The sequence below is a fragment of the Hyperolius riggenbachi genome, chromosome 11 (assembly GCF_040937935.1).
Source record: "Hyperolius riggenbachi isolate aHypRig1 chromosome 11, aHypRig1.pri, whole genome shotgun sequence".
In the NCBI taxonomy this organism is placed as follows: Eukaryota; Metazoa; Chordata; class Amphibia; order Anura; family Hyperoliidae; genus Hyperolius; species Hyperolius riggenbachi.
Window position 1 is genome coordinate 195,727,558 of NC_090656.1, and position 24,511 is coordinate 195,752,068.

Here is a 24,511-nt window from a genome sequence, read left to right on the forward strand (position 1 = left end):
TGAATTGTGAAGGTTAGATTGTCAATTTCTTGAGTAATAGACTCAAGCATTTTTGTTCAGAGTTTCCAATCATTCCTTTTTCATAGTTGGGAAACAATTGTGTGTGATACATTGGTCAGATTTTTAAAATGTTGCAATCAATCAGAAAATTGGTTGTAATTCTTGAATTGTTCAAAATCAATCTAAAGTACAATTGTTCAACGGCTAGGATTATGTCTGGGCATACAGAAGAAAGAAGTTATGCTGCCATCTGCTGGAAGTTTGTATACTGATTTTTGTTTTAAAGCGGACCTGGACTCAGAACTTCCTCTCTGCTCTGAAATATACTAAACAGCATAATCACCTTTAAAGAAAAACATTTCTTTGTTACAGCTGATACAAATCCTGCAATAAATCTGCAGTGTGTCTACTTCCTGTTTTCATGGAAGCAGACATATTGTTAACATCCAGTGCTTTCAAATGAGCTTATCTGCCGTGACAGTCAGGTGACACAGGGGAGAGATCAAATAACAACTTGTGCTTAGACACAAATGAGGGAGAATCAACTCAATGCAAATCAACTTCAAATCAATACAACGTACTTCAAATGTCAGATAACAGGCTGGATGTGTTTAGAAAAATGCAACCAAAAATGCCGATGTATACTGTCCCATAAGATCAAATTGAAATTAAAACACTGCGCTCAAGATCTATACAAATGAAGGACTAATTTCTATAGGTGCGTGTACATGCAAAGAGGGCTCTCGGAAATGTGGGCACCTGAAATATCAGCTAGTAGGATATTGGCACATTCACCAATATTCTTCTATTATGAAGTGCAAATTCGGATAGGAAAACATGTTGGTTAATGATACCAATATTTTACTACAACTAAACCAAACCCTATTCTCACCCAGAGCCCTTTCTCTACCTATGCCTAACCCTAACCACCCCTCACCAATGCCTAACCCTAACCACTACCCTTGCTGATGCCTAACCTTAATCCCGCCTCCTAACCTTAAAGCCCCCCCCCCCTAGCCTAACCTTAAAAAAGTATTGTGTATGGCAAGAAATGCTAAAATCATTTAAAGAAAGCAGCTAGATATCGGGTGCTGCTATAGGTGCCCATAAAACATCATTCATAGCTGCACCAGTACCTGCTATTTATCGGGCACCTTCAGTGCCCAAATTCCCTGCTGTAAACAATATTTGTATGGGCCCCTATAGAGGCACCCAAACTTCTGCGGCTCTCTGTCGCCCTTATTTCCTGCTTCCCCCTACAACCCTCCACACCCCCACACCTAACCCCCTCCCCCAAGCCAAACCTTATACCACCCACACACATAACCTTAATCCTGGCCTGAGGAGAGAGAAGACTATAGCATGTGGTCCTGAAATGAAAAGTTTATACTTTGGACCTCCACCCACACCAGACTAAAGAATACCAATAATGTTTTTAGTGGTAACGTTACTAACGTTACTCCACTACTTCTCCCTCCACAGAGTCTACTAATAACGCTAACAGCTCCCTTGTGGCTTCTTTCTGAATTCCAGGAGCACCACCCTTTGATCTCCTCCATCCTCACTGCTGAGCGGTTGTCATATCAGAGGATTCCCGATCTTGATCCTAAAAGAGTCTGCTGGGAATTGTCACACATACTATGGCTGGTGCTCGCACTATTAAAGGAAACCCAAGGTGAAAACCAACTGACGAGATAAACAATTGTATCTATTCTCCTACTCATAAAATTACCTTTTTTTTTTTTTTTTTTTTTTTTTTAGAATCCTGCAGTTTTATTTTTTGTGAATCAGCTAAAAAAAATAATATTTAATGGTTGTATTGTCTCATACGCTGAGACAGTCTTTCAGCGTCCCATAAGCTGATGTATATGAAATCTTGCCCTTTTTTATCTATCCCCTGCACACAGAAGCTGTTCTCAGAAAGGAAAGAGTTTTAAAGAGGAACTTTAACCAAGGATTGAACTTCACCCCAATCAGTAGCTAATTCCCCCTTCCCCATGAGAATTCTTTACCTTTTGTCTAATAGATCATCGGGGTGTCTGGTATTGTGGTGAAACCCCTCCCACAGTGTGATGTCAGCACCTAGGTCCTGACAGTTCCCTTTCTGTGATCCTTGTTGCATAGTGGGAAATTCCAACTGCCAAGCCATCAGTATCTCCGTCTGTGCATATGTATTTCTTAAAAAAAAAAAAACCTTTAAAGGCCCATTTACACTTAATCAGTTGGTATGCGCCAGTGTGCGTTAGTACGCATTAGTACGCATTTTTTTCCATAGCAGTGCATTGTGAAAAAGATTTCAATTAAAACGCATTGAGTGTGAAAGGTGCCATAGGAAAACATGGGCAATACTTTGAAAATTAATTTTCTTTGTTATAACTGAGAGCAATGGATTAAGTGTAAAAGGGCCCTTAGCCTATTGCATTGTTAGGGGTGTGGTTATAGATAATGGCAGTTGGTGCTGTCTAGTTTTTTGTCTGCCAGTAGTAAAGATGATTACATGTTGGCTGATTGTGGATCAAACAATATGAACAAATTACATGGCAAGTATCAGTCAATTCTTGATCTCTCTTCTAATGTTTAACTTCTCACTTTGCAGTGTATTGATTTATTTTTTCCCCCTTCACTATTTTTTTGGTAAAGCTCCTCTTTAAGGCTGTAATTCCTTATCAGGGACTATAGTCCGACTTAATAGAAACTGCCACTTGCATAACTAAATGCTGACCCTTTTGAGGCAGAAAAAGAAACACAGCCTAGTTATTTGCATGCCTAGCACCGTACATACAAATGGTGTATCCCTTAATCCTGCAAGGAGCTCCTGGCAACGTCAGTGCAGTTGTTTGCGACATTAAAGTTGCCAAAAACGGATGTGAGCCGAAGCGGGGAGCGGAGGATTGTTTTGTCCCGATGCGGGCACAGGAAGTCTGCGGGGAGCCGGTAGAATCCCCAGGTAAATTTAGCTCATTTTTTTTAAAGGTTACAGTACTCCTTTAAACAACTTCTTATGTATTTGCCCTACTATGAGCAATAGATGAGGGAGCAGATGTGCATTGGACCCTTGGAAATTGTGCTTTGCTGGGACAGATGTTGAGTTGTGTGGTTACCAGGCTGGACTAAAATTGCTTTAAAGTCTGGAGGCAGCCATTGGTTTAGAAATGGCTCCACCTAGTGGTCTCTTCAAGTAATACGTTTTCCACCATAGGGATGCTTCTTGGGTGGCAGACTTTCAGCGGAGCTACGGGTGAGGGACACATAGGCTTCCAGGGGCTGGAAATCTGATTTCCTTACTTTGCCAGATGTATCCTTTAAGGTTTGGGGGTTGTGTCTTTCTTTGTCCCTTACTATTCTACTATTCGGTAACCACTATAATGTACTTCCAGTTGTCCTCCAGAACACCCCACTTTGCTTCACTAACACTAACGAGGAGGGTACAACTCCTGCTAACAGGGGGTATGAAATGGTAGTGGATTGTGAAGGTGAGCTTATTTTCATAAAACAGAAGGGGAATAAATCAACAGACTTTATTAAACACGTTTCACCAGACTGCAGGCTTCCTCAGGTGCACGTTTTCCATAATACTAGGATGGTCAAGTGCCTCTTTAAATAAGCACACCTTCACTATCCACTACCCTTTGGGTGTTGCTGATCCCCCACTGGCCTGCGTTTTCTCATGTGCAGTGGGTTAAAGGATGGAACATGTGTGGAAGGTTAAGGGATGGCCTATGTACAGGTGGTTAGGGGGGCCCATGTACAGGGGTTAAGGGATGCTCCATGTAAAGATAGTTAGGGGAACCCATGTACAGGGAGTTAAAGGATGGCCCATGGGTGGTTAAGGAGAGGCCTATGTACATTTGGTTGAGGTAAGCACCATGTACAGGGGTAAAGAGATGGCCCATGTACAAGGGGTTACTGTTGACCCATGTACAGGGGTTAATGGATGGCCCACGTACGGGAGTTATAGGATAGGCCATATACAGGTGGTTAGGGAGACCCATGTATGGGGGTTATAAGATAGGTGGTTAGGGGGGCCCACAGACGCTCTCACACAGCACGTGGGAGGAGGAGGAAGCAGGTGGAGTGGTCACATGACAGCTTTACTTGCAGGAAAATTAAAGGTATTCCGGACATTTTAAAAATTCAGTATCACAATGAATGAATGCTGAAGAAGGCATCAGTGTGGGGAATCTTTTTCTTTGGCATATACCCCAATCCAAACAGCTATAAAACCTTCCCATATATAGATGAACGTTAACCTTAAACTGACCACATTTACATGTGTAGGCAAAGAAGAAAAAACACAATAACTTCTGATCCAGGTTACTTTTAAAGAACAGCTCTTGTCAAAATAATAAATCAGCAAAAGGGAATAACTGTTCTGGTCAAGCACCGGCAGCAGATAAGATAACTGCTCTCTCCTCATATCACATAAAGCAAAGAGTAATAACTTACCAATAGGCATGAATGGCTGAGAGGACTGGCTGTGGTGAGACATTCCGATAATGTTCACAGCATAGATACGGATCTCATATACGGCACCCTCAATCATGCGTTTAGATTCGTAAGTCAGTTCCTTCACCAGGTCGTAATTAAGCCTCATCCAGCGGTAACTCTTCTTCTTCTTCCTCTCCAAAACATAACCTGTGGGTGGAGCCAGAGAGTCAGAGCGCTGGATGATGAAGATACAGAAAATAGAGCATTTGGGGGCATTTTGGAAACTACAGTTGTGTTCAAAATTATTCAACCCCCACTGAAATAAAGATTTGGGATAGTGTTCTGTGGACTGATAAAACAAAATTAGAACTGTTTGGGCCCATGGATCAACGCTATGTTTGAAGGAGGAAGAACAAGGCCTATGAAGAAAAGCACTCTTTGCCTACTGTGAAGCATGGCGGGGGGTCAATCATGCTTTGGGGCTGTTTTGCTTCTGCAGGTACAGGGAAGCTTCAGTGTGTGCAAGGTACCATGAATTCTCTTCAGTACCAGGAGATATTGGATGAAAATGTGATGCAGTCCATCACAAACCTGAGGCTTGGGAGACGTTGAACCTTTCAACAGGACAATGATCCCAAGCATACCTCCAAGTCCACTAGAGCATGGTTGCAGATTAAAGGCTGGAACATTTTGGAGTGGCCATCGCAGTCACCAGATTTAAATCCGATTGAGAACCTCTGGGGGGACTTAAAGAAAGCAGTTGCAGTGCGCAAGCTTAAGAATGTGACTGAACTGGAGGCTTTTGCCCATGAAGAATGGGCTAAGACACCCGTAGATCGCTGCAAGACACTTGTGTCAAGCTATGCTTCACGTTTAAAAGCTGTTATAACTGGAAAAGGATGTTATACTAAGTACTAAGAATGAATGTCACTTGGGGGTTGAATAAAACTGATAATCAAGTGAGCACAGAAAAGACATTTCATATCATCAAATGTTATGTTATATTTGTCTGACTTACAAGTGCCTCTTTGATTTAATTGTAAACAAGATGACTGAAATGATCAAAATCAATGTCAAACTGGCCAAAACACTCAATTTCAGTGGGGTTGTGAATAATTTTGAACACAACTGTAAACATGACGGCCTATCATGATCTGAGGTAGCCTAATTCTAGCCATACACTATGGCCTCAATTCTCTAAGCTTTATCAATCACTTTATCAAACATTTGATAATTTACCTAATGGGTAAAATCTAATTTTGAATTCACTAAGGTGTTATAGATTTATCGCATGTTTTATCGACAAAACATTTGATAAATCTATAACACCTTAGTGAGTTCAAAATGAGATTTTAACCATGAGGTAAATTATCAAATGTTTGATAAAGTGTTTTGATAAAGCTTAGTGAATTGAGGCCTGTGCAATGGGCAAATGATCCAGGAAACAGTCAGTTTGTCGATCCTTGGAAGTAGCAATTGTTTTGCCAAGAAGGATAGGAGGCGCCCGTGTAGTATATTTGATGTTCCCTTATACAAGGAGACGTCACTTCGTAAAGGATTAGATTATTTTATTGATATATTGCACTTTCAGACAATGCGTTTCGCGGCTCAAACCGCTTCCTCAGGTCAAAATAAGGTGCTTCGCCATAAAGACAACAGATGCCAGGGCGCCAAAAAAAGGTTTTTTTTGGCACCCTGGCATCTGTTGTCTTTATGGCGAAGCACCTTATTTTGACCAGAGGAATCGGTTTGAGCCGCGAAACGCGTTGTCTGAAAGTGCAATATATCAATAAAATAATCTAATCCTCTACGAAGTGACGTCTCCTTGTATAAGGGAACATCAAATATACTACACGGGCGCCTCCTATCCTTCTTGAAACACGATTTTGTATTACCCTACTTGTGGGGTTCTTAACGACTATTCAGGAGTGAAGTCTTTTTTCCAAAGGAGCAGCGACCAACCCTCTAAAAGGCCGAGTGGGGACGGTACTTCCCTATATGCTATACAAAGTGGTTGCATGGTTAGCAACCCACACTTGTGAGTATAACTACTACTCTTACTTTTAATCCATTTTTCTTGAAGATAATACACCAGAAGGGCTCCTGGTACCCCTGCGGTTTTTTTCTTTCTCTCCTTCTCTGTACTTGTTACAGCCCCCAAATTGTTTTGCCACCTTGCAGCACTTGATTTTGACCAGATTTTAGGATTATAAGGAGATCTGGTCAATCTTCAGCATAGGTAAGTATGAACCTGCCAATGCCAGGACATAATGGGGTGTATTCACACACAAAAAAAAGGTTTGGGGCACTGTCTGTATTGCTCCTCTATCCTGGGGGCATCAGGCAGCCTACATGCAGTGCTCCTTAAAGGGACCATTAACACAACAAAAAAATGCCATAATGGACTCACCTGGGGCTTCCTTCAGCCCCCTGTAGTCCGTGAGGTCGCTCTGCAGCCTTTGGACTCCCTCTGTTCTCCCGCTGGTAGCTCCAACTTGGCCGGGAGTCACGCACAACTGTGCATGCGTGGCACGACCCACACCCGTCTCGCTTGTGCGCCTGTTGCCGTGAGCGTTCTGAGAATGCGCTGTTAATTCTTTCAAAAACTGTGCATGTGCAGAACGCTCATGGCAAAGGGCATGCAAGCAAGATGGGTACATGGACAGGCAGTTGCACAGCTAATGGAGTCACCAGCAGGGGGAAGGAGGGAGCCCAAAGGACGCATAGGGACCTCACGGACTAAGATAAGTTCAGTATGGCATTTTATTGTTGTGTTCCGGGTCCCTTTAACACATAAGCATTTTTATGTGAACCAGTGTCTTTTAAGGTGCCCAGGCATTAACAATCCAATTTCCCAAACAAACGACCTTCCGATCCGATCGTTGCGAACATATACATATACTGTACATATATAACATTTTTCCCAGAGTAAAATGCACTGTAAATTATTTTTTCCTATGCTGATGTTACTCACAGTAGGCAAACAAAAGCTGTAAGATCTGACAGATTTTGGACAAGTCTAACTCCTCAGTATTACATTTTATTCTTTTCAAAAGCTTGCTGGAAAGCATCTATGCAGAGATCTTGGACGTCCCCTTAACTCATTTGCTCACTATTCTGGCAATTGGACTGAACAAGTGCTTCAATAAATACAAAAAATAATCACTTGGTGCTGTAAAGATGGGCATACATCTCTCGACTTGGCAGCCGATCGATCATCTGATTCAATAATTATTATGTAATCGGATGAAAAGTGGTACCGCCAAGATCATGCCCAATCTACGGGCCGAAATTGGTCACATGTATCGATCAGACATGCTGCAAGATGTTGGGCCATCGTGGACAATCAGGTGCGCAGCGCTAACGGCGAGTGATATCGTGATTACTGATGAAACCCATGGTGCTGTTTCCCCGATGTATAAATGTGCCCCTCATGGGTGCATTTATACATTACCTGTCCTATGTCACCCACCGGTGCCCATCCGTTTTCATAATCCCCCGCTCTTCCATTAGCAGTATACATGGCGATGGCGTGTTGCATGTGTGACATCACACACACGTCATTTGCTATATGCCAGCAGCGTGTTTAGCGCTAACAGACGATCGGGGGAATCAGAAGACGGATGGGCACCGCTCAAGGGGCGACACAGGACAGGTGATGTATAAATACACACACCAGGGGGGGGGGGGGGGGGACGACACACATTTATACACTAGGGTGGCAGCGGATGCAGTGGACGCAGGGAACTCGGCTGATTCCAGAATTTCTCGGAGATTTCATGCTGAAATCGATCAAGAATTGGCCTGCGGAGTATGCCGATACAGATCTCTCTCTAATCAGATTCGATAAGAGAGAGATCTGTCTTTTGGTTGAATCTACCCAGCATCACTACATGTATGGGCACCTCTGGTGGCAGTGACCTAGGAAAAAATAATTTATAGTGCATTTTAGTCTGGAAGAAACCTACATTTTATATGCATGTATTTTATATTTTACAATGTTCGCAATAGTTGTCTTATAAGTACAATTTCAGACACCCTCCACACTCTCTATTTCTATATACAGTACATGACCTTAGAGGATGTACAGCTAAAGGGAAACCCTGCATGCTAATTTATTCCTTGTCACCCCAGGGCAGACCACTCTTGATTACCACCACCTGCTGTATCTACTATCGCTGACTCCAGAATACAAACAAGTAAAGCACTACAATACAGCTAGCTAAAGCTACCCTCCAAATGTATATAAGTGGCGTTAAAATGTATCTGTAGCTGAAACATGATCAGTGGGGTAGCTAAGGAGTTGTGGGTCCCGATGCAAGTTTTACAATGGGGCCTCCCAAGCACTCTATACATAACAATTGATACGGCGCACCGAAACCTACAGTGTCAGAGGTGCAAGAAGGGGATGGGGAACAGTTTGTTAAGGATTACCACTATTCAAAGTATCTATAGAAGTGATTATTATGGGCACAGGACCAATAGAGAGCTAATACTGTAGTTGAGGGAGGGCCCTTCGGGGCCCCTCTGGTCCAAGGGCCCCGATGCGGTCGCAACCTCTGCAACCCCTATTGCTACGCCCCTTAACATGATGCAGCCACACTTGGAACTTGGATACAGCAACAAAATAGTGTTTGTCTTACCCAGCACTGGCATGCCTCCGTCATACTTGGGCGGCTCCCACTGTACAGTGCAGAAGTCCTCTCCAATGTTAAGAATCTTGGGAGCCTCAGGGGGGTCTGGGACCTCTGTAATGAAAAGCAGTCAGTAAATCACCAGGTACATCAGCAGCGTCTGGTCCGATATGTAAGAGCCCTCATATAGATGATTAGTTAGAGGGCTCTTACATATCGGACTAATCGCACTAATACTAATATAGTATTTACTTACACATTTGCCTTCTGTTTGCTACAACATTGCAAACAAACTCTATTAGCATATCATTGATTATGGCTGTGTACACTGCAGCATGTCATTATTTGGCGCCCTCTAGTAGTGTATGAACTTACTGGCTCTTGCAGTGTGTAATTGTTTGGCACCCTCTAGTGCAGGGGTCTCAAACTCGCGGCCCGCGGGCCATTTGCGGCCCTCGATACAATATTTTGTGGCCCTCACTGGCAAAAGCTTCCTTATAGTTCGCTTCAGTGCTCCCAAGTAATCCGCAGCATCCCCGCCGCTAAACGAGGGCTGCAGAGCCCCCAAATCGCCCGGGGGATAATCCGCCGGCATTTCCTGGAAGGGGCAGAGCTGATCTGCCCCTCCTGACGTCAACCACCGCCTCTCCCCGCCCCTCTCTGTGAAGGAAGAGTGAGAGGGGCGGGCAGAGGCGGCGATGCGCCTCGATTGTGAAATTCCTTATGTGGTCCAGCCTCATCCTGACTTTGCCTCCTGCAGCCCCCAGGTAAATTGAGTTTGAGACCCCTGCTCTAGTGGTATAAGAACATACTGGCTCTTGCAGTATGTCAATGTTTGGCGCCCTCTAGTGGCTTAAGTACTTACTAAGAACCAATTAGTGTTTCCATAGCAAAGGAAGTCTAGTGTAATTTAGAAGCCTGATTTAACCTCCCAGACGGTATGATTATTTCCATATTTTAGGTTCTAAAAGCGGTGCAATTTTTTCACCTGCTTTCAGACCCTAAAAAAATCATACCGCTAGATAGATCTGCAGCAGCCTTGCACATTACTCACCTCCCATGGATCCAACTCTGGGTTACCGCTCTGAGCTTCCTCTCCCAGCCTGACTCGGGGTTAACACTAAGATTACAGTAACCAGTATTAGGGTCACACTACAGTCCATATTGGACCATTTTTGCATTGAACAAATAGTGTGCACCAGGAAATTTGGGTGCAGCGTGAAGCAGAAAAATGGCTCAATCAAAAGTCCCGGCTGTGTTAATTACTAGTCCCCCTCCAGGCCACCACGGATACCAGGGAAAGACATAATTCGGTTTCCAGCTATTGCTGGTGGACAAATTGCTCTGTTTAATGGTAATTGGGGCTCCATCTGCCTGATTGTCGTTATTGCCATAATTCACATTACAGCCTATGGTCGCGCCTAGTGCACCCAAATTTCCTGCACCGCTTTTGCCGGACTCAGGATCTTTTTGCACATTTCTGCGGTGTCCATTGCGGTGACACAGAGTGTATAATCCTTACCTGCACTGCATTACCAGACACCACACAGAACATGTACATGTCATAGACAACAATGCTATCTATGACATTACAACAGATGGTGCGCGGATCTGCGGCGATCATTAATGCCCACGGTCCAGTGTGAACCGAGCCTTAAGGGTTGGCAATGTGTTTATCTTATGGAATTTGCAAATATGGGGAGTTGGTGTTTAGCGTTCATCTGCCCTCATTTTCTACATTAAACGAATTACCTGCTTTACACAGGCGATACGACACATTGTTTGTCTCATGAATTGGCATTACTGTGCATTGTACAGAGAATCAGTACAGACCACAGCTTTGAACTGCCGCCCAAAGAATCGAGTATCCACATTTTAAAGCAAATCTGTTCTGGCGAGGGAACAAGAAGTTTGATACTTACCTAGTTAGAGGGAAGCCTCTGGATAGTCCAGAGACTCCCGCTGTCCTCTACACCACCGCTGCTGGCCGGCACACTCTGAGAGTCTGCGGACACGCTCCCCTTTGTGAACACGTGTCGCTGTACTGCGCCTGCATGAGTCCAGCCATGCCTGTGCAGGAGCACAGACTGTATCATGTTAAGTGGCTTAGGCTTCTGTGCAGGCTCGTCCGTTTTAGAGCAGGTGCAGTACAGTCGTGCTCGTACACGGTGGGGAGCATGGCCATGAGAATGTATCCAACGAGCTCTAAACAGATATGTTCATATTATAAAATTGCAGCAACGGTGGGGTCGAGGAGGACATGGTAAGCCTCTGGCCTATTCAAAGAATTCCCTCTACCTAGGAAAGTATTTAACAGTTTGTTCCCTGGCCAGTACAGGTTCACTTTAAGCCTGAACTATAAACAGTAGCCATGTCAGTGTGACCTAAAGTCTGGTTCATTTAGATCCCACAAGAGAAATAATTACCTTGTAAACTTTTCTGCCCTGTACTGCTATCAGGAGTGTTTGCACAGTCAGATGCAACTGTTTTGGCTTATTACTAGCAGAGCTTGCTATTGCTATTCAACTGCATCTTCTCAGGCTTTACAGATAGACCCCTAAACTGAAATTGTTGGGAGGAGGCAACCAAGGAAGGTAAATTGTAAAATGAATAGCAGGTGCTCCAAGTCCAGAAGATTGTCTGCAAAGACATTATATTGTTGACCTGAAAAAGTTGGTAGGACCCGCAAAATATAGTCTTTGTGTTATAGTCTTTTATTCATTGTATAATTTATCTCCCTGAGGCGCCTCCTCCCACCAGTCTCTTTTGTAATTGGGTGGCAAAGCAGTGCCAATGGTGGTTGATCTCAACCATAAAAATGAGATTTACCGATGACTTTGATGTTGATGTTGGCCTTGTCTTCTCCAGCGGGATTCTTCACCAGCACAGTGTAGGCTCCTTCGTCGGACTTCTCTGCCCCCTCAATGATGAACACGCAGTGATCGGCAAAGGTCTCCACGTGGACTCGGCCATCGCTGTCTGAAAGGAGCTGTGAGGATTCAGGTGTGTTAGTTTACAGAGAATTATGGGAAGTGTCCCCTGGGAGAACACAGTGCAAGAGTGACACACGTGGGACACAAGACAGTTGCATGGTGGTGGTTGGTGTTCAATGTGGACAAGCCCAACTAAGAAAACGTGGCAAAATCATTCCAAGTGAATAAGCCATGCTGGATGGAGAGGGCAGAAACCCAAAATCAACTAAATTAAATGTAGCTCTAACACTCGTAGCGATGGGTCATGGTGGACCATAGCAGTAGGTCTGTGGTCATTCATCTGTTGTCCTTGTCTCTGTAACTGTTTATGGTACGTATGCAGGTGTTTCATTTTAAGTTGTGGTATACCTGAACTAAATAAAGGGTTGGTGTAAAGTGATAATGAAGCGGCTGGTTGGAGAGCTGGATCAGTCAAGTCTAGCGCCTCAGTGCAAGCACTTGGTTTCACATTATAGTCACATTTTAGTCAATATCTGGTGCTCGGCTATAAGACTGCTGATCATCAGTGCCCAAATATTGCAGCTGCTAATGGAGATTATGGATGATGATTACTGGTCATGGACACCTAAAGTGAGAAGTATATGGAGGCTGACATATTTATTTAATTTTAAACAATACCAGTTGCCTGGCAGTCTTGCTGATCCTCTGCCCCTAATACTTTTAGCCTTATACATTGAATAAGCATGCAGATCAGTTGTTTCTGCCAAAAAATCTGACAAGATTTGCTGCATGCTTGTTTCGGGTGTGTGCTTCAGACACTACTGCAGAGATCAGCATGACTGTCAGGAAACTGGTATTTTAAAGGAAACCAGAGCTCTGTTATATCGGGTCCCCGCACCTCCGTCAGTCGCAGCCAGTCGGGCGTAAGAGAAGTGTGCCCTCTACCTATCTCTCCAGCAGCTGCTGAAGAGATACGCAAAGAGCATACTTCTCCTGCGTAGACTGGCTGCGACTGACAGCAGTGACGGGACCTGCGGGCAGCGGAGGAAAGTGGCAAGGGAGTGATCCGAGCAGATGGGGCTGGAGGAAGTCCCAGTTATTTATAAATCTTTTATTTAACAGAGCTCTGGTACACTTTAAAAGGAAATATATATGGCAGCCTCCATATACCTCTTGCTTCAGGTTGTCTTTAAGTTAAAATAAACAGATGAGATAAACAATTATATATATCCTCCAACTCCTAAAAATGACCTTTGTAGATATCCCAACTTTTTATGTTACGTTAAAAAACAATAAATCTACATTTTTAAGTTTTTAATCTGCTCAATGACACAGTGTGTTTGTGTCCAGAGAGCTAAAATATATGAACTATTGACCTTTTTTATCTATCCCCATGCAGCGTGAAGCTATTCTCTGCAGGAAAGAGCTTTATGGCTTTAATTACCATACTTATCAGTGAGGCTTATGCTATGGTCAGTTGCATAGCTGAATGTTAAAGTGAACCTCCAGACTAAAAATCTACTCAGCAGCACTGAAAAGGCTTAGTGTTTCTTTAACAGTTTCACAGCATCAGAACTTTGTTTTTCATACCCAAGCCTAATTATTAGCTGCTTAGAAGCTAAGCCCCACCCCATCAAAGAAAACTGCCAGGGCATTTTTCCCGATGCTGTGCAAAGCATGATGGGATTTCTGATGTTGTTGTTCTCGTTGCCTAGCAGCTGGGAGGGGTGATCAGGACACAGGACAGTTGGAACTGTGTCTCATGCTCCCTGTCACCTCCTTTCAACAAAAAAGATGGCTGCCCTCATGAAATCACAAACATTTGCCTGTTCTTTTAAAACAGGGTGGGTAAAAGATTATATTATCTATCTATTTTAATTAAGATAACTAATGTAACTTAAAGAGACAATGAAGCGAAAAAAAAATATATGATATTATGATTTATATGTGTAGTACAGCTAAGAAATAAAACATTAAGATCAGATACATCAGTCTAATTGTTTCCAGTACAGGAAGAGTTAAGAAACTCCAGTTGTTATCTCTATACAAAAAAGCCATTATCTCTACGACTTTCAAAAGTCGTGGAGAGGGCTGTTTTCTGACTTTTATTATCTCAACTGTTAGTTAACTATTTACTTTTCCTCTGGCAGAGGAGAGTTCATTAGTTCACAGACTGTATATAAAATTTTGAGAAAGGGAGGCGTTCCTCCCGAAACGTCAGGACCAGGCATCATGTGTGACGTCACACAGTACGAGGAAGAGGGTGGCTGATCTGAGCCAGCACACAGCGGTGAAGGAACGGAATTCGCTCACAGTAACAGCGCATCTCTTCCGGGAGCCGGACAGACTGCCCGACCCTGCAGCGGCCGTCCTGCAGTTCGTGTAGTCTCTCTCAATGTGCTGCCGGCCGGGGCCAGTGAGATTGAGCGGCTCCCCCTCAAGACCCGTGTGTATTCTACGGCTCATGCTTTCTTAACATCTGGGATCGTGAGTACTCACTACAATCCATTTGGTCACTGACCTAGGAACATTTTAGCACGCTAAGCTTAGTGAAGAGGACTTAAGTGCACCTGTGTTTTAAAGACCAGGACCCTCTCACATTGGAACTCCACTGTATGCCATTCAATGTTTACACAATAAGGAGTATCATCTCCGAATATCCTTATATGGGAACTAATCACCTTATTATCAAGAGCATTTAAGCCTCAGGCTGCATTATGATCAATCAATGGATTAATACACTAATCTCCAATTTGAGAGTAAATTAATTGCTTATGTATATTTATACAACTAATGACTATTAATTTTCCACTATATGCATTTTTACCTATGAATTGAGGTTTATTAAAGCTGTGCAGTAATTTTTATGATTTTAAAAGGCAGCATTATGTCTTTTTTGGTTTAGTGTGTATAAGGTTCTTAAATAGCGCTATCTGATATTGTATACGATTAGTTCACAGACTGCTCTGAAAGAATCATTTTGAATGCTGAGTGTTGTGTAATCTGCACATATTAGAGAATGACGCAATGTTAGAAAAAACACTATATACCTGAAAATAAAAATATGAGAATATTTTATTTGCTGCTAATCTTCTAGTAATTATTCATAGTACACAACCAATTCATTATATCATATTTTTTTTTTGCTTCATTGTCTCTTTAATGACAGTATGTTTGTTTAGGCTGAAGTTCCTCTTTAACTCTTTTAGGCAGAAAAAGAAGAAAAGGAACACAGCCTAATTATTTGTATGCTTGCCAATGTATATACACATGTTTATGTCATCATATAGGTAACATGTTACTTAAGGTTCCCTTTAAATCTCTTATTTTTTTTTAACCAGACATGGGAGAGTCATCTCTTGACCTTAAAATAAACAGTTGGTCTCTGTGGTTTGGGCATGAGTCTTTTATGTATTTATACATGGTGATCATACTAAGTGCCTCTTGTCCAGTATAAACAGATCTAACGCTGTATGTTAGTCTTTATAACGTTGTTCCAAGTCATTCTTGTGAAGCAATGTCCATAATGAATGGAAGGGTCAGAGATCAAGTTTTATTAATAATTTACAATGAAGTCAAATCATGTCTCTTTTCTCTTGAAGCTGCGCCCACCATAAGCCAAAGATGACATCATATTGGCAGCTGTGTAAGTTGCTGATTGACAATGCATGCTGTCGCTGCGTCTAAGGCCTGCAAGTACAGCCAAATCCTTCTCCATCAACCGGTTTACCTAATACTTTCCAATCAAGTTGTCCACTTTCATCTACTATTCTTACTGTGCACTTAAATTGCACTGACATTTTCCATAGTACAGTACCTTATAGAGTACACTGAATAATTCCTGTAACTAACTGCCCTAAAAAGGGGCTCACAATCTGAAGTACTCACCATAGTTAAAGATCACTACTGTAGCATTGAGCCAATTTAGGTGAAAGACAACCTACAAATATATTTTTGGGATATGGGATTCTAAGTTCCCAGAGGAACCTACCTACCGGCAGAGTCTTGCCGGAGGCCCACAGAGTTTTAGTTGCGCCCCTGGTTGTGCATTATTTTTTGCAATATATGAGCAAGTAAACTGCAAGCTTTTGTGTTTCCTGGATCACTCATAATATTTATTGCCCTTATCAGCTGAATAAAGGTTACTGCAGGTGTGCTGGTGCACCCATTAAGGACCACAACAAAACATTAGTTAAGCGCTTTTCTCCCATAGGACCCAAAGTGCATAAGCTTGTCTCAGATCAGTACTTGCAGGCGTGTACAGTGGAAAAAGTTCTGTGATCATAAATGCCAGACTAAACAGGTGGTCTTTCATTTTTGATTTAAACGTGTCCAGGGTTGGAGCTGTCTTGAGCTTGGCAAGGCATTACACAGGGTAGGGGCAGCATGACGTTGCTACCTTATGTGCTTCTCCCAATTATCTCTACATCATGATCAGTAACCAGGCCTACACAGAAAGGCTAATTCAGAGGAAATAAACATTTGACCTGCACCCCTCTCCCCCACATACAGTAAAGCAACAAAGCAGAAGTGATGGTGAGTGGTATGTGATCACACAGGGGATGGTACACGCGTGAGATAAGTACAAGTGATTTTGTGCATTTCAGGGCCCTGGAATGACTCCGTGCCCCACTTACATCCGTATCTTCATTCATGTCCACCCCAGATTCATTATCAGTCTTGACAGCTCTCTGCTCAATAACCTGATTGTGGAAAACACAGCTGAGATGGAAGGAAGGACAAAGCGCTGGGATATACGGGGTGAAAACATTACTGCTCGTGTATGTATTGTCTGCATTAAAATGCAGATGCTTGTTTGACATTACCTGGTAAGGATGGCAAAGTGTAAGGTGGTGCAATAACAAACAGCAACCAATCAGAAATCAGCTTGAATTGTTCTGATTTTCTGAACTTGCTGAAATCTGATTGGTTGCTAGGAAGTTACTATACTAATATCCTTAGATACTGCTTTGGCATGAGATCTTATGAGATCATATCTTTTAAAGGAACCCGATCATAAAAAAAAAATGTAAAATGTAAAATACATACTGTACATAAAAAATGTACATTTCCCTCGAGTAAATTACACTATAAATAACTATTTTCCTATGTTGCTGCCAGTTACAGTAGGTAGTAAAAAGCTGACAGATCTGACAGAATTTGGACTAGTCCATTTTTTCCTGGGAGATTCTCAGTATAACCTTTATTCTTTATAAAAGCATTCCCTGGAAAGGATCTATACAAAGATACCGGCCTTCTCATTTTGCACACTATTTTGGCAATTGAACTGAACATTTCCAGTTCAGTAAGTACTTTTGTAAATAAAAAAATACTGATAACCCCCCATGAGGAGACGGACTTGTCCCAAACCTGGACAGATCTGTCAGATTGTCACTGCCTACTGTAAGTGACAGCAGCATAGGAAAAAAGTAAATTATAGTGCATTTTACTCTCAGAGAAAATTACATTTATGTGTATGTGTTTTAAAGTTTACTATTTTTCGTGATGGTTGTCATTTAAAGGGCTCTTTCACACAGACAGTTGAACTGCATGCTTCAGCTTCAAATATGACGTCAACAAGTGCCTTCCGCTTGCAATTGAATGCACCTAGGGGTGGCTGGCATCATGTTTGCATGTACTCCAGGAGACGGGTGCCACCTTACAGCCCTTCAGCTTCAGCTGCCTGTGTGACTAAATCCTTTTAGGGAAGGCAGTACACACTATCCAGCTTCAACCTGACAGAATCGTATAACCCATCTCCACATTTATATCTAAATGTACCTAAACTGGTTTACTCAGGGCTACAAAGTTACCCTTTTTCATGTAAACTGATCCTCTTGCTGCTAAAAATATTTTCTGTCTAAAATTGTCTTGGATTACATCATCTTACTGTTCAGAGTTCAAAATCGATAGCACAGACTGAATCTCTTTGAGAAGATAGCAATCTGTAGCAATAAGAAACTGTGTTGCAGGAAGTGGCCAGCATCTGGGCCGCTGACCATCTAATTGAAGGCCTTGTTCACATTAGGAATCGCCAACGCAATCGCACGCGCTTTTCTGTGCGCTTCTCTAAGTGCTTTTCCCAGCACTTTCTGAGCGATTAGCAATTCTTAGAAGCCCTTTTCTAATCGCTTTTGTTTGGCCCTTAGCGTTTTTTTTTTTTTTAAAGAAACAATCAGGAAGTGAACTCTTTGACCTGGAACTAAATAACTTTAAGGTAATTTGTGAGGAAAAGCGCTCATAAAATCGCATTTCCAGTCGCTTTTTCAAGCGCTCACCGATTTACCTATACCTTGCATTGAAGCGCAAACACTCAGGAAATGGTGCAGGAGCCGCGATTGTGATTGGAAAGAAAGCTCATCACTCATGTGAGGATACATAGGAAATCATTGCACAAGCGCTTTTAAAAATCGACAGCTCTTAAAAAAAACAAAAGCGCTCATAGTGTGAACAAGCCATAAAAGTGATTTATTTACCATGAACTATACATAGATATAAAAAAGCTGTACTACTGAGCGACTACAAAGGTCTATGAAAACATATGTGCCTGTAATGGGGCTTTAGCTGCAGATATCACAAAAAGCCTGCAAGCACCTGTCTTATATTCCAGTCTTTTCTGAGCACCCAAGAGGACCTATATTTTAGTGTTCCGCTTCTGACATGAAGTTTTGCTCCACCTTTTCCTGCTGCACACAGAGCAATGACTGGCACAAACTATTGAGAACACCTCAATAGCACTGTAAACAGGAAGGGGAAAGACAAAACTTGAAACAGAGTGTGGAGAATGGCACTTTTCAGTTCTCTCACAGCATGGAGCTCCTATGACAGGCATGGGCAAACTTGGCCCTCCAGCTGTTAAGGAACTACAAATCCCACAATGCATTTGCCTTTATGAGTCATTACTGTGGCTGTCAGACTCCTGCAATGCATTGTGGGACTTGTAGTTCCTCAACAGCTGGAGGGCCAAGTTTGCCCATGCCTGTGACCTATGAGAAATGATCTGTAGTAGGCAGGCACCCTGTGATTCCTGCACCAAAGCTGCCATGTCAGCCTGAAACAAACACCAACACTGTACATTAATTAAGATGGGGGGTGGGGTGTTGTGTCAGTTACAAACTTGAAAGAAACAAACACAAAAATATGACACAAAAAAACCATAATAAATCCTCCCTAGCGGTATTGAGGGTTATACACGTCAATACTAAACATGCTGTGGACAGTATTGGTGTGCATACACGTCAATACTCTCCTGCACTGTATACTAGACCCTTGCTTGACACTTTTTGACAAGTTACAGGAAAAAAAAAAGGTTATGAAAATTAATTGAATCACTTTTTGCACAGAAATCCTGGGGAAACTGAACACCAGGGAGGTTAAAAGCCACAAAGGGTAATGGGTAATTTACATAGAGCAGTAAAGGAACGGGTGACAGTAGTTGGAGATGACGGCAGTATTACAACATAAAGATTGTACAGAGACATTTTTCAATAAAATTATCATATCCATACAAAAAAGAAGACCCCAAAATGGTATAGAATATGTGTATGGGTTTCATTGATTGAGACAATAATTATTTTAAAGGCACAACCAATGAGCCCTGGCTATAAACACCTGAAAACAATTCCTCCCTGTTGCTACAGTGAATGGACAGTGAGTGACTAACCCCTCCAAAACATCTTCAGTGGTCATCAGTTCAGGTCATTGGAGATGGCAGAGGTGAGGGACTGGTGGCCATTCCCTTAATCTAGCATAGTAGTAATTATTGGAAACGATTGGGAAGCAGTGGCCACTTGAAAAGAGGTGTTATAATATCTTCACTAACAGCACAGTGGCACAAAGGGGAGAAGAGAACCATAGAGTAAGATGAATGATCACAGGCCATCAGGAACCTTAATGGAGCATGAGACTTCCTGTCTAAAAGTGTTGTTGTTTTTTTAAGCTAATGCCCAAAGTTCCATAGTTGGCAAGCCAAAAATAAAGAACAGGAGAATAATAAAGTTGCAACTTCTCACCATCTTCTCATATCTAAGGATATGACTTAGAAAATAACCCAGTACACTCCCTCTACCGATGCCTAACCCTAATCACCCCCCCCCCTCTCCCAAGTGATTCCCTCCACTGATGCCTAACCTCAACTGATCCGCCCCACTGTTGCCTAACCTAACCACCCCCTTCCCCCCGCCGCAAACCACACCACCACCGCCATTGTACACAAAAATTATTGGGTGCCGTGGAATTTTAGGAACTCCATAGGGGCCCATGTTAATATCGGCAATAAAGGAAAAGGTGGGCACCCATGGAGCCCGATAAAAGAGCGCCTGAGCAGTCACAATTTGTAGATGAAGTTTTCCTATTTTATTGGGCGCCACAATTTCCATTAATTGCCGATATTAACATGGGCGTCAAAACCTCTGTGGCACCTACGGAACCCACATTTCCTGACACCCACTCCATCTCTGCTGGGGAGCATGATAATGAAAGTCTAATTGGAACGTTCTAAAGAATAGAGAGCACTATAAAGGTAGGCAAGTAACTAAGGCCAATGGTGTTGGGGACACTAAAGGACACCACTTTTTTCAGGCAATAACTCCATGTGTAGTAGAAAAAAACTGAGGAAAGACAGGTGTTTGTGCAACCTAACTTTAAATAAAGATATTTGATTGGCTATTGCAGTAAACATCTTGCCCATTAATCTGTAAGGTATGCATGCATCCAGACCATTATAACAAGAGAGAAAAACACACAGTTCCACGTTACCTTGTCTCCTCTGCTCCAGACCACAGTAGGTGCTGGATCACCAGCAATGGGAACATCCAACCGCAGCTTATTACCGGCAACCACTATAATGGTGTCAGCACATCCAGACATGCAGTCCAACTTAATCTTTGGTGGCTCTGTGGGGGGAAATTAGATGCAGGAAAACAATCAGAAGGAGGTGGTTATAGGGACACTTCCGACAAGGGACAAACACAAACGATTCCTCAAAGTACCTTGTCTGGGGACGAAATCAATCTTCACCTCTAATGCAGAAAAAGACAAAGAAAGAAAAATATGAAACTAAATCACTTAGAAAGAATACATAACTTTATTCATAGACATGGCCACAAAGGACACACAGGTACAAATATTCTGTTGGAAGCACTAGGGGTTATGCTTACCTATTATTGCTTTCACTCACTGGTGATTTAAAGTGTATCAGACCTGAGATAAACTAAAAGTTTTATACATACCTGGGGCTTCCTCCAGCTCCATGCGCACTGATCACTCCCACACTGCCGTTTTCAGCCTTCTCCCTCTTCAGTAGCATTTCCCGTAACTTCCTCCAGTCTGCGCAAGAGAAGTACCCCCTCTACGTATCTCTCCGGCAGCTTCTGGACAAATACATAGGGCACACTTCTTTTGCGCAGACTGGCTGAAGTTATGGAACCCGGTACTGTAGAGGGACAAGACTGAGGACAGCGGGGTGGGAGCGATCCTTGCGCATGGGGCCGGAGGAAGCCGCAGGTATGTATAAAACTTTTAGTTTATCTCAGCTCTGATTACCTTTAAAAGAGATCTAAAGCCAAATAAAAACATCAGATTAACTTACATGGGGTTTCTTGCAGCCCCCTGCAGTCATCCTGTGCTTGGCTTTCCTTCAGAGACCCTCCGGCCAGCAGAGCCAAACCGGCAATGGTCGCGCTATCAGGGTGCGCGTGGCTCGGGGTCACGCATGCAGGGGGTCACCGCTGCTCGCTGTAGGGTCTCTGAAGATTAGGGAGTTGATACAGTCAGCAGGGATGACTACTATGCTTCCTCCTTCAACCCGGAAGGAGGAAGTGTTTGTAGTCACTTGACCGCGGCTTGGAACGCAGCGTGGGACGCGCCGTGGGATGGGTTAAAGAAGAAGGCTTCTAGGTAAGTTTAACTCCGAACACACCCGCTAAGGAATTTTATCCGGAGCTCATCTCTGACAGTCAGCCCTGAACAGCTGTGTCAAACTCAATCACGTAAGGGGTCAAAATCTAAAACATAGTGTAAGTCATGGGCCAAATTGTTTGTTAACATTTAACATTAATTGAACAGTCTCAAACCGAAGGCATAATTATAGTGACCGTGAGGGGCAGGGGGCTAAGGGGACCTCTGCCTCCCCTACTGCAGAGTAGTGCAGTGGAGCAATATAATACAGTGGGATGCGAAAGTTTGGGCAACCTTGTTAATTTTCATAATTTTCATTTTATTGATTCCAAAACCTTTAGAAGTAATTATTGGAACTCAAATTGGCTTGGTAAGCTCAGTGACCCCTGACCTACATACATAGGTGAATCTAATTGTGAGAAAGAGTATTTAATGGGGTCAATTGTAAGTTTACCTCCTGTTTGAATTTTCTCTGAAGAGTAGCAACATGGGGGTCTCAAAATAACTCTCAAATGACCTGAAGACAAAGATTGTTTACTATCATGGTTTAGGGGAAGGATACAGAAAGCTGTTTCAGATAGTTCAGCTGTCTGATTCCACAGTTAGGAACATATTGAGGAAATGGAAGACCACACACTCAGTTCAAGTTAAGGCTCGTAGTGGCAGACCAAGAAAAATCTCGGATAGACAGAAGCGATGAATGGTGAGAACAGTCAGAGTCAATCCACACACCAGCACCAAAGACCTACAACATAATCTTGCTGCAGATGGAGTCACTGTGCATTGTTCAATCATTTGGCAAAGTTTACACAAGGAGATGATGTATGTGAGAGTGATGCAGAGGCAGCTTTTTCTCTGTCCATAGCACAAACAGAGCCAATTGAGGTATGCTAAAACACATTTGGACAAGCCAACTTAATTTGAGAATAAGGTGCTGAGTTATTTGGGCATAACAAGGGGCGTGCATGTAGGAAAAAGAACACAGCATTCCAAGAAAAACACCTGCTACCTACAGTAATATATGGTGGTGGTTCCATCATGCTGTGTGGCCAGTGCAGGGACTGGGAATCTTGTCAAAGTTGAGGGACGCATGGATTCCACTCAGTATCAGAAGATTCTGGAGTCCAATGTCCAGGAATCAGTGACAAAGCTGAAGCTGCACTGGGGCTGGATCTTTCAACAAGACAGCGACCCTAAACACTGCTCAAAATCAACTAAGGTATTCATGCAGAGGAACAAGTACAATGTTCATAGTGCATTGTACTAGGTACAGCGCTACGGAAGATGTTGGTGCTATATAAATAAATAAATAAATAATAATAATAATAATGGCCATCTCAGTCCCCAGACCTAAATAAAATTGAAAATCTGTGGTGTGAGTTAAAGAGAGCTGTCCATGCTCGGAAGCCATCAAACCTGAATGAACTAGAGAAGTTTTGTAAAGAGGAATGGTCCAAAATACCTTCAATCAGAATTCAGACCCTCATTGAAACCTACAGGAAGTGTTTAGAGGCTGTAATTTCTGCAAAAAGAGGATCTACTAAATATTGATTTCATGTATTTTCTGTGGTGCCCAAATTTATGCACCTGCCTAATTTTGTTTAATCAATTATTGCACACTTTCTGTAAATCCATTAAACTTGATTTCACTTCTTAACCACTTCACCACTGAGGGGTTAATAAGATTGTAGATTAATAATACATAAAGAACTCAGTCCAGAGACTTCAGTACTTACCAAGTGCCTAAACTTCCTTCACTCATGACTCACTGTAGAAGCAGGAACATGTAGGAGAGGTCTGGTGTCAGGGATGAGTCAATGTTATTCTGAATCAGCTGAGTCTTAGTGGTGGCATCTTAAACTCTTTACAGTGCATTAGCAATAATGGCATGACGTGTTTTTTTCTCTGGGACAGCCTGGTTAGCCAAGATTCTCCAGGGTTAGACTGTTTCTCATGCATTTACAAGTCTTGACTGGAGTCGCTCTACTCACCCATAAAGTGCAGCTTGGCGGACAGATTGAAGGCAAACCCGTTGGGGATAAAGGAATAGTCTCCTTCATCAGATGAAACCACATCATCGATGGTCAGCTTGTGCACCCTATGGCCAGAGGAAACACTTTGCAATAAAACTGTTAAAATTACAGGATGGTTTCACATTTTTTAATACGTTTGTGCACCCCCACCCACTCCTCCCATCCTAATTAAACAGAGCATGTCCGAGATTAAAAACACAGCCAAGGTCTGGATCCCAACCCCTATGCCCTGACTAGCACCACCCCTCCCACGATTCCTAGCACCACATTGCACAACTTCCCACATGGCCTCTCTTAGTTTAAGCCTACCCTACTGTCAAGTTAAGGGAAACATCTCAGGGACCAGGTTTGCAGTTGCCATCACTGGATCTTAACCAGCAAAATGGTATTAGGGTATTCTGGGAGGTCACTTTATGGAATGGATTAGAAACTGAGACAACCCCCCCCCCCCCCCAAAAAAAAAAAATGCCAATTTGTTCCATGAAATGATTGTAAGATGAAATTGCACATCTTTTCATGACTGGAAAGATGCTGCAATCTCTCTGTAGCACAACCTGTCTAGAAGCTCTGATCTTGCCTCCTGAGT

At 42.7% G+C, this 24,511-nt stretch overlaps 1 protein-coding gene across 1 annotated transcript in view; it reads right to left on the bottom strand.

Moving 5' to 3' along the window:
• MYBPC3 (myosin binding protein C3) overlaps positions 1-24,511 on the bottom strand; it is a 217,473-nt gene that overhangs the window by 52,799 nt on the left and 140,163 nt on the right. Inside the window, exons 16-22 of the mRNA XM_068260679.1 lie at positions 23,884-23,990; positions 20,986-21,015; positions 20,753-20,889; positions 16,633-16,698; positions 11,892-12,051; positions 9,072-9,176; positions 4,447-4,635 (exon numbers count right to left, since the gene is read on the bottom strand). Coding sequence (XP_068116780.1) covers positions 4,447-4,635; positions 9,072-9,176; positions 11,892-12,051; positions 16,633-16,698; positions 20,753-20,889; positions 20,986-21,015; positions 23,884-23,990 — 794 coding nt within the window. The remainder of the gene's footprint in view (positions 1-4,446; positions 4,636-9,071; positions 9,177-11,891; positions 12,052-16,632; positions 16,699-20,752; positions 20,890-20,985; positions 21,016-23,883; positions 23,991-24,511) is intronic.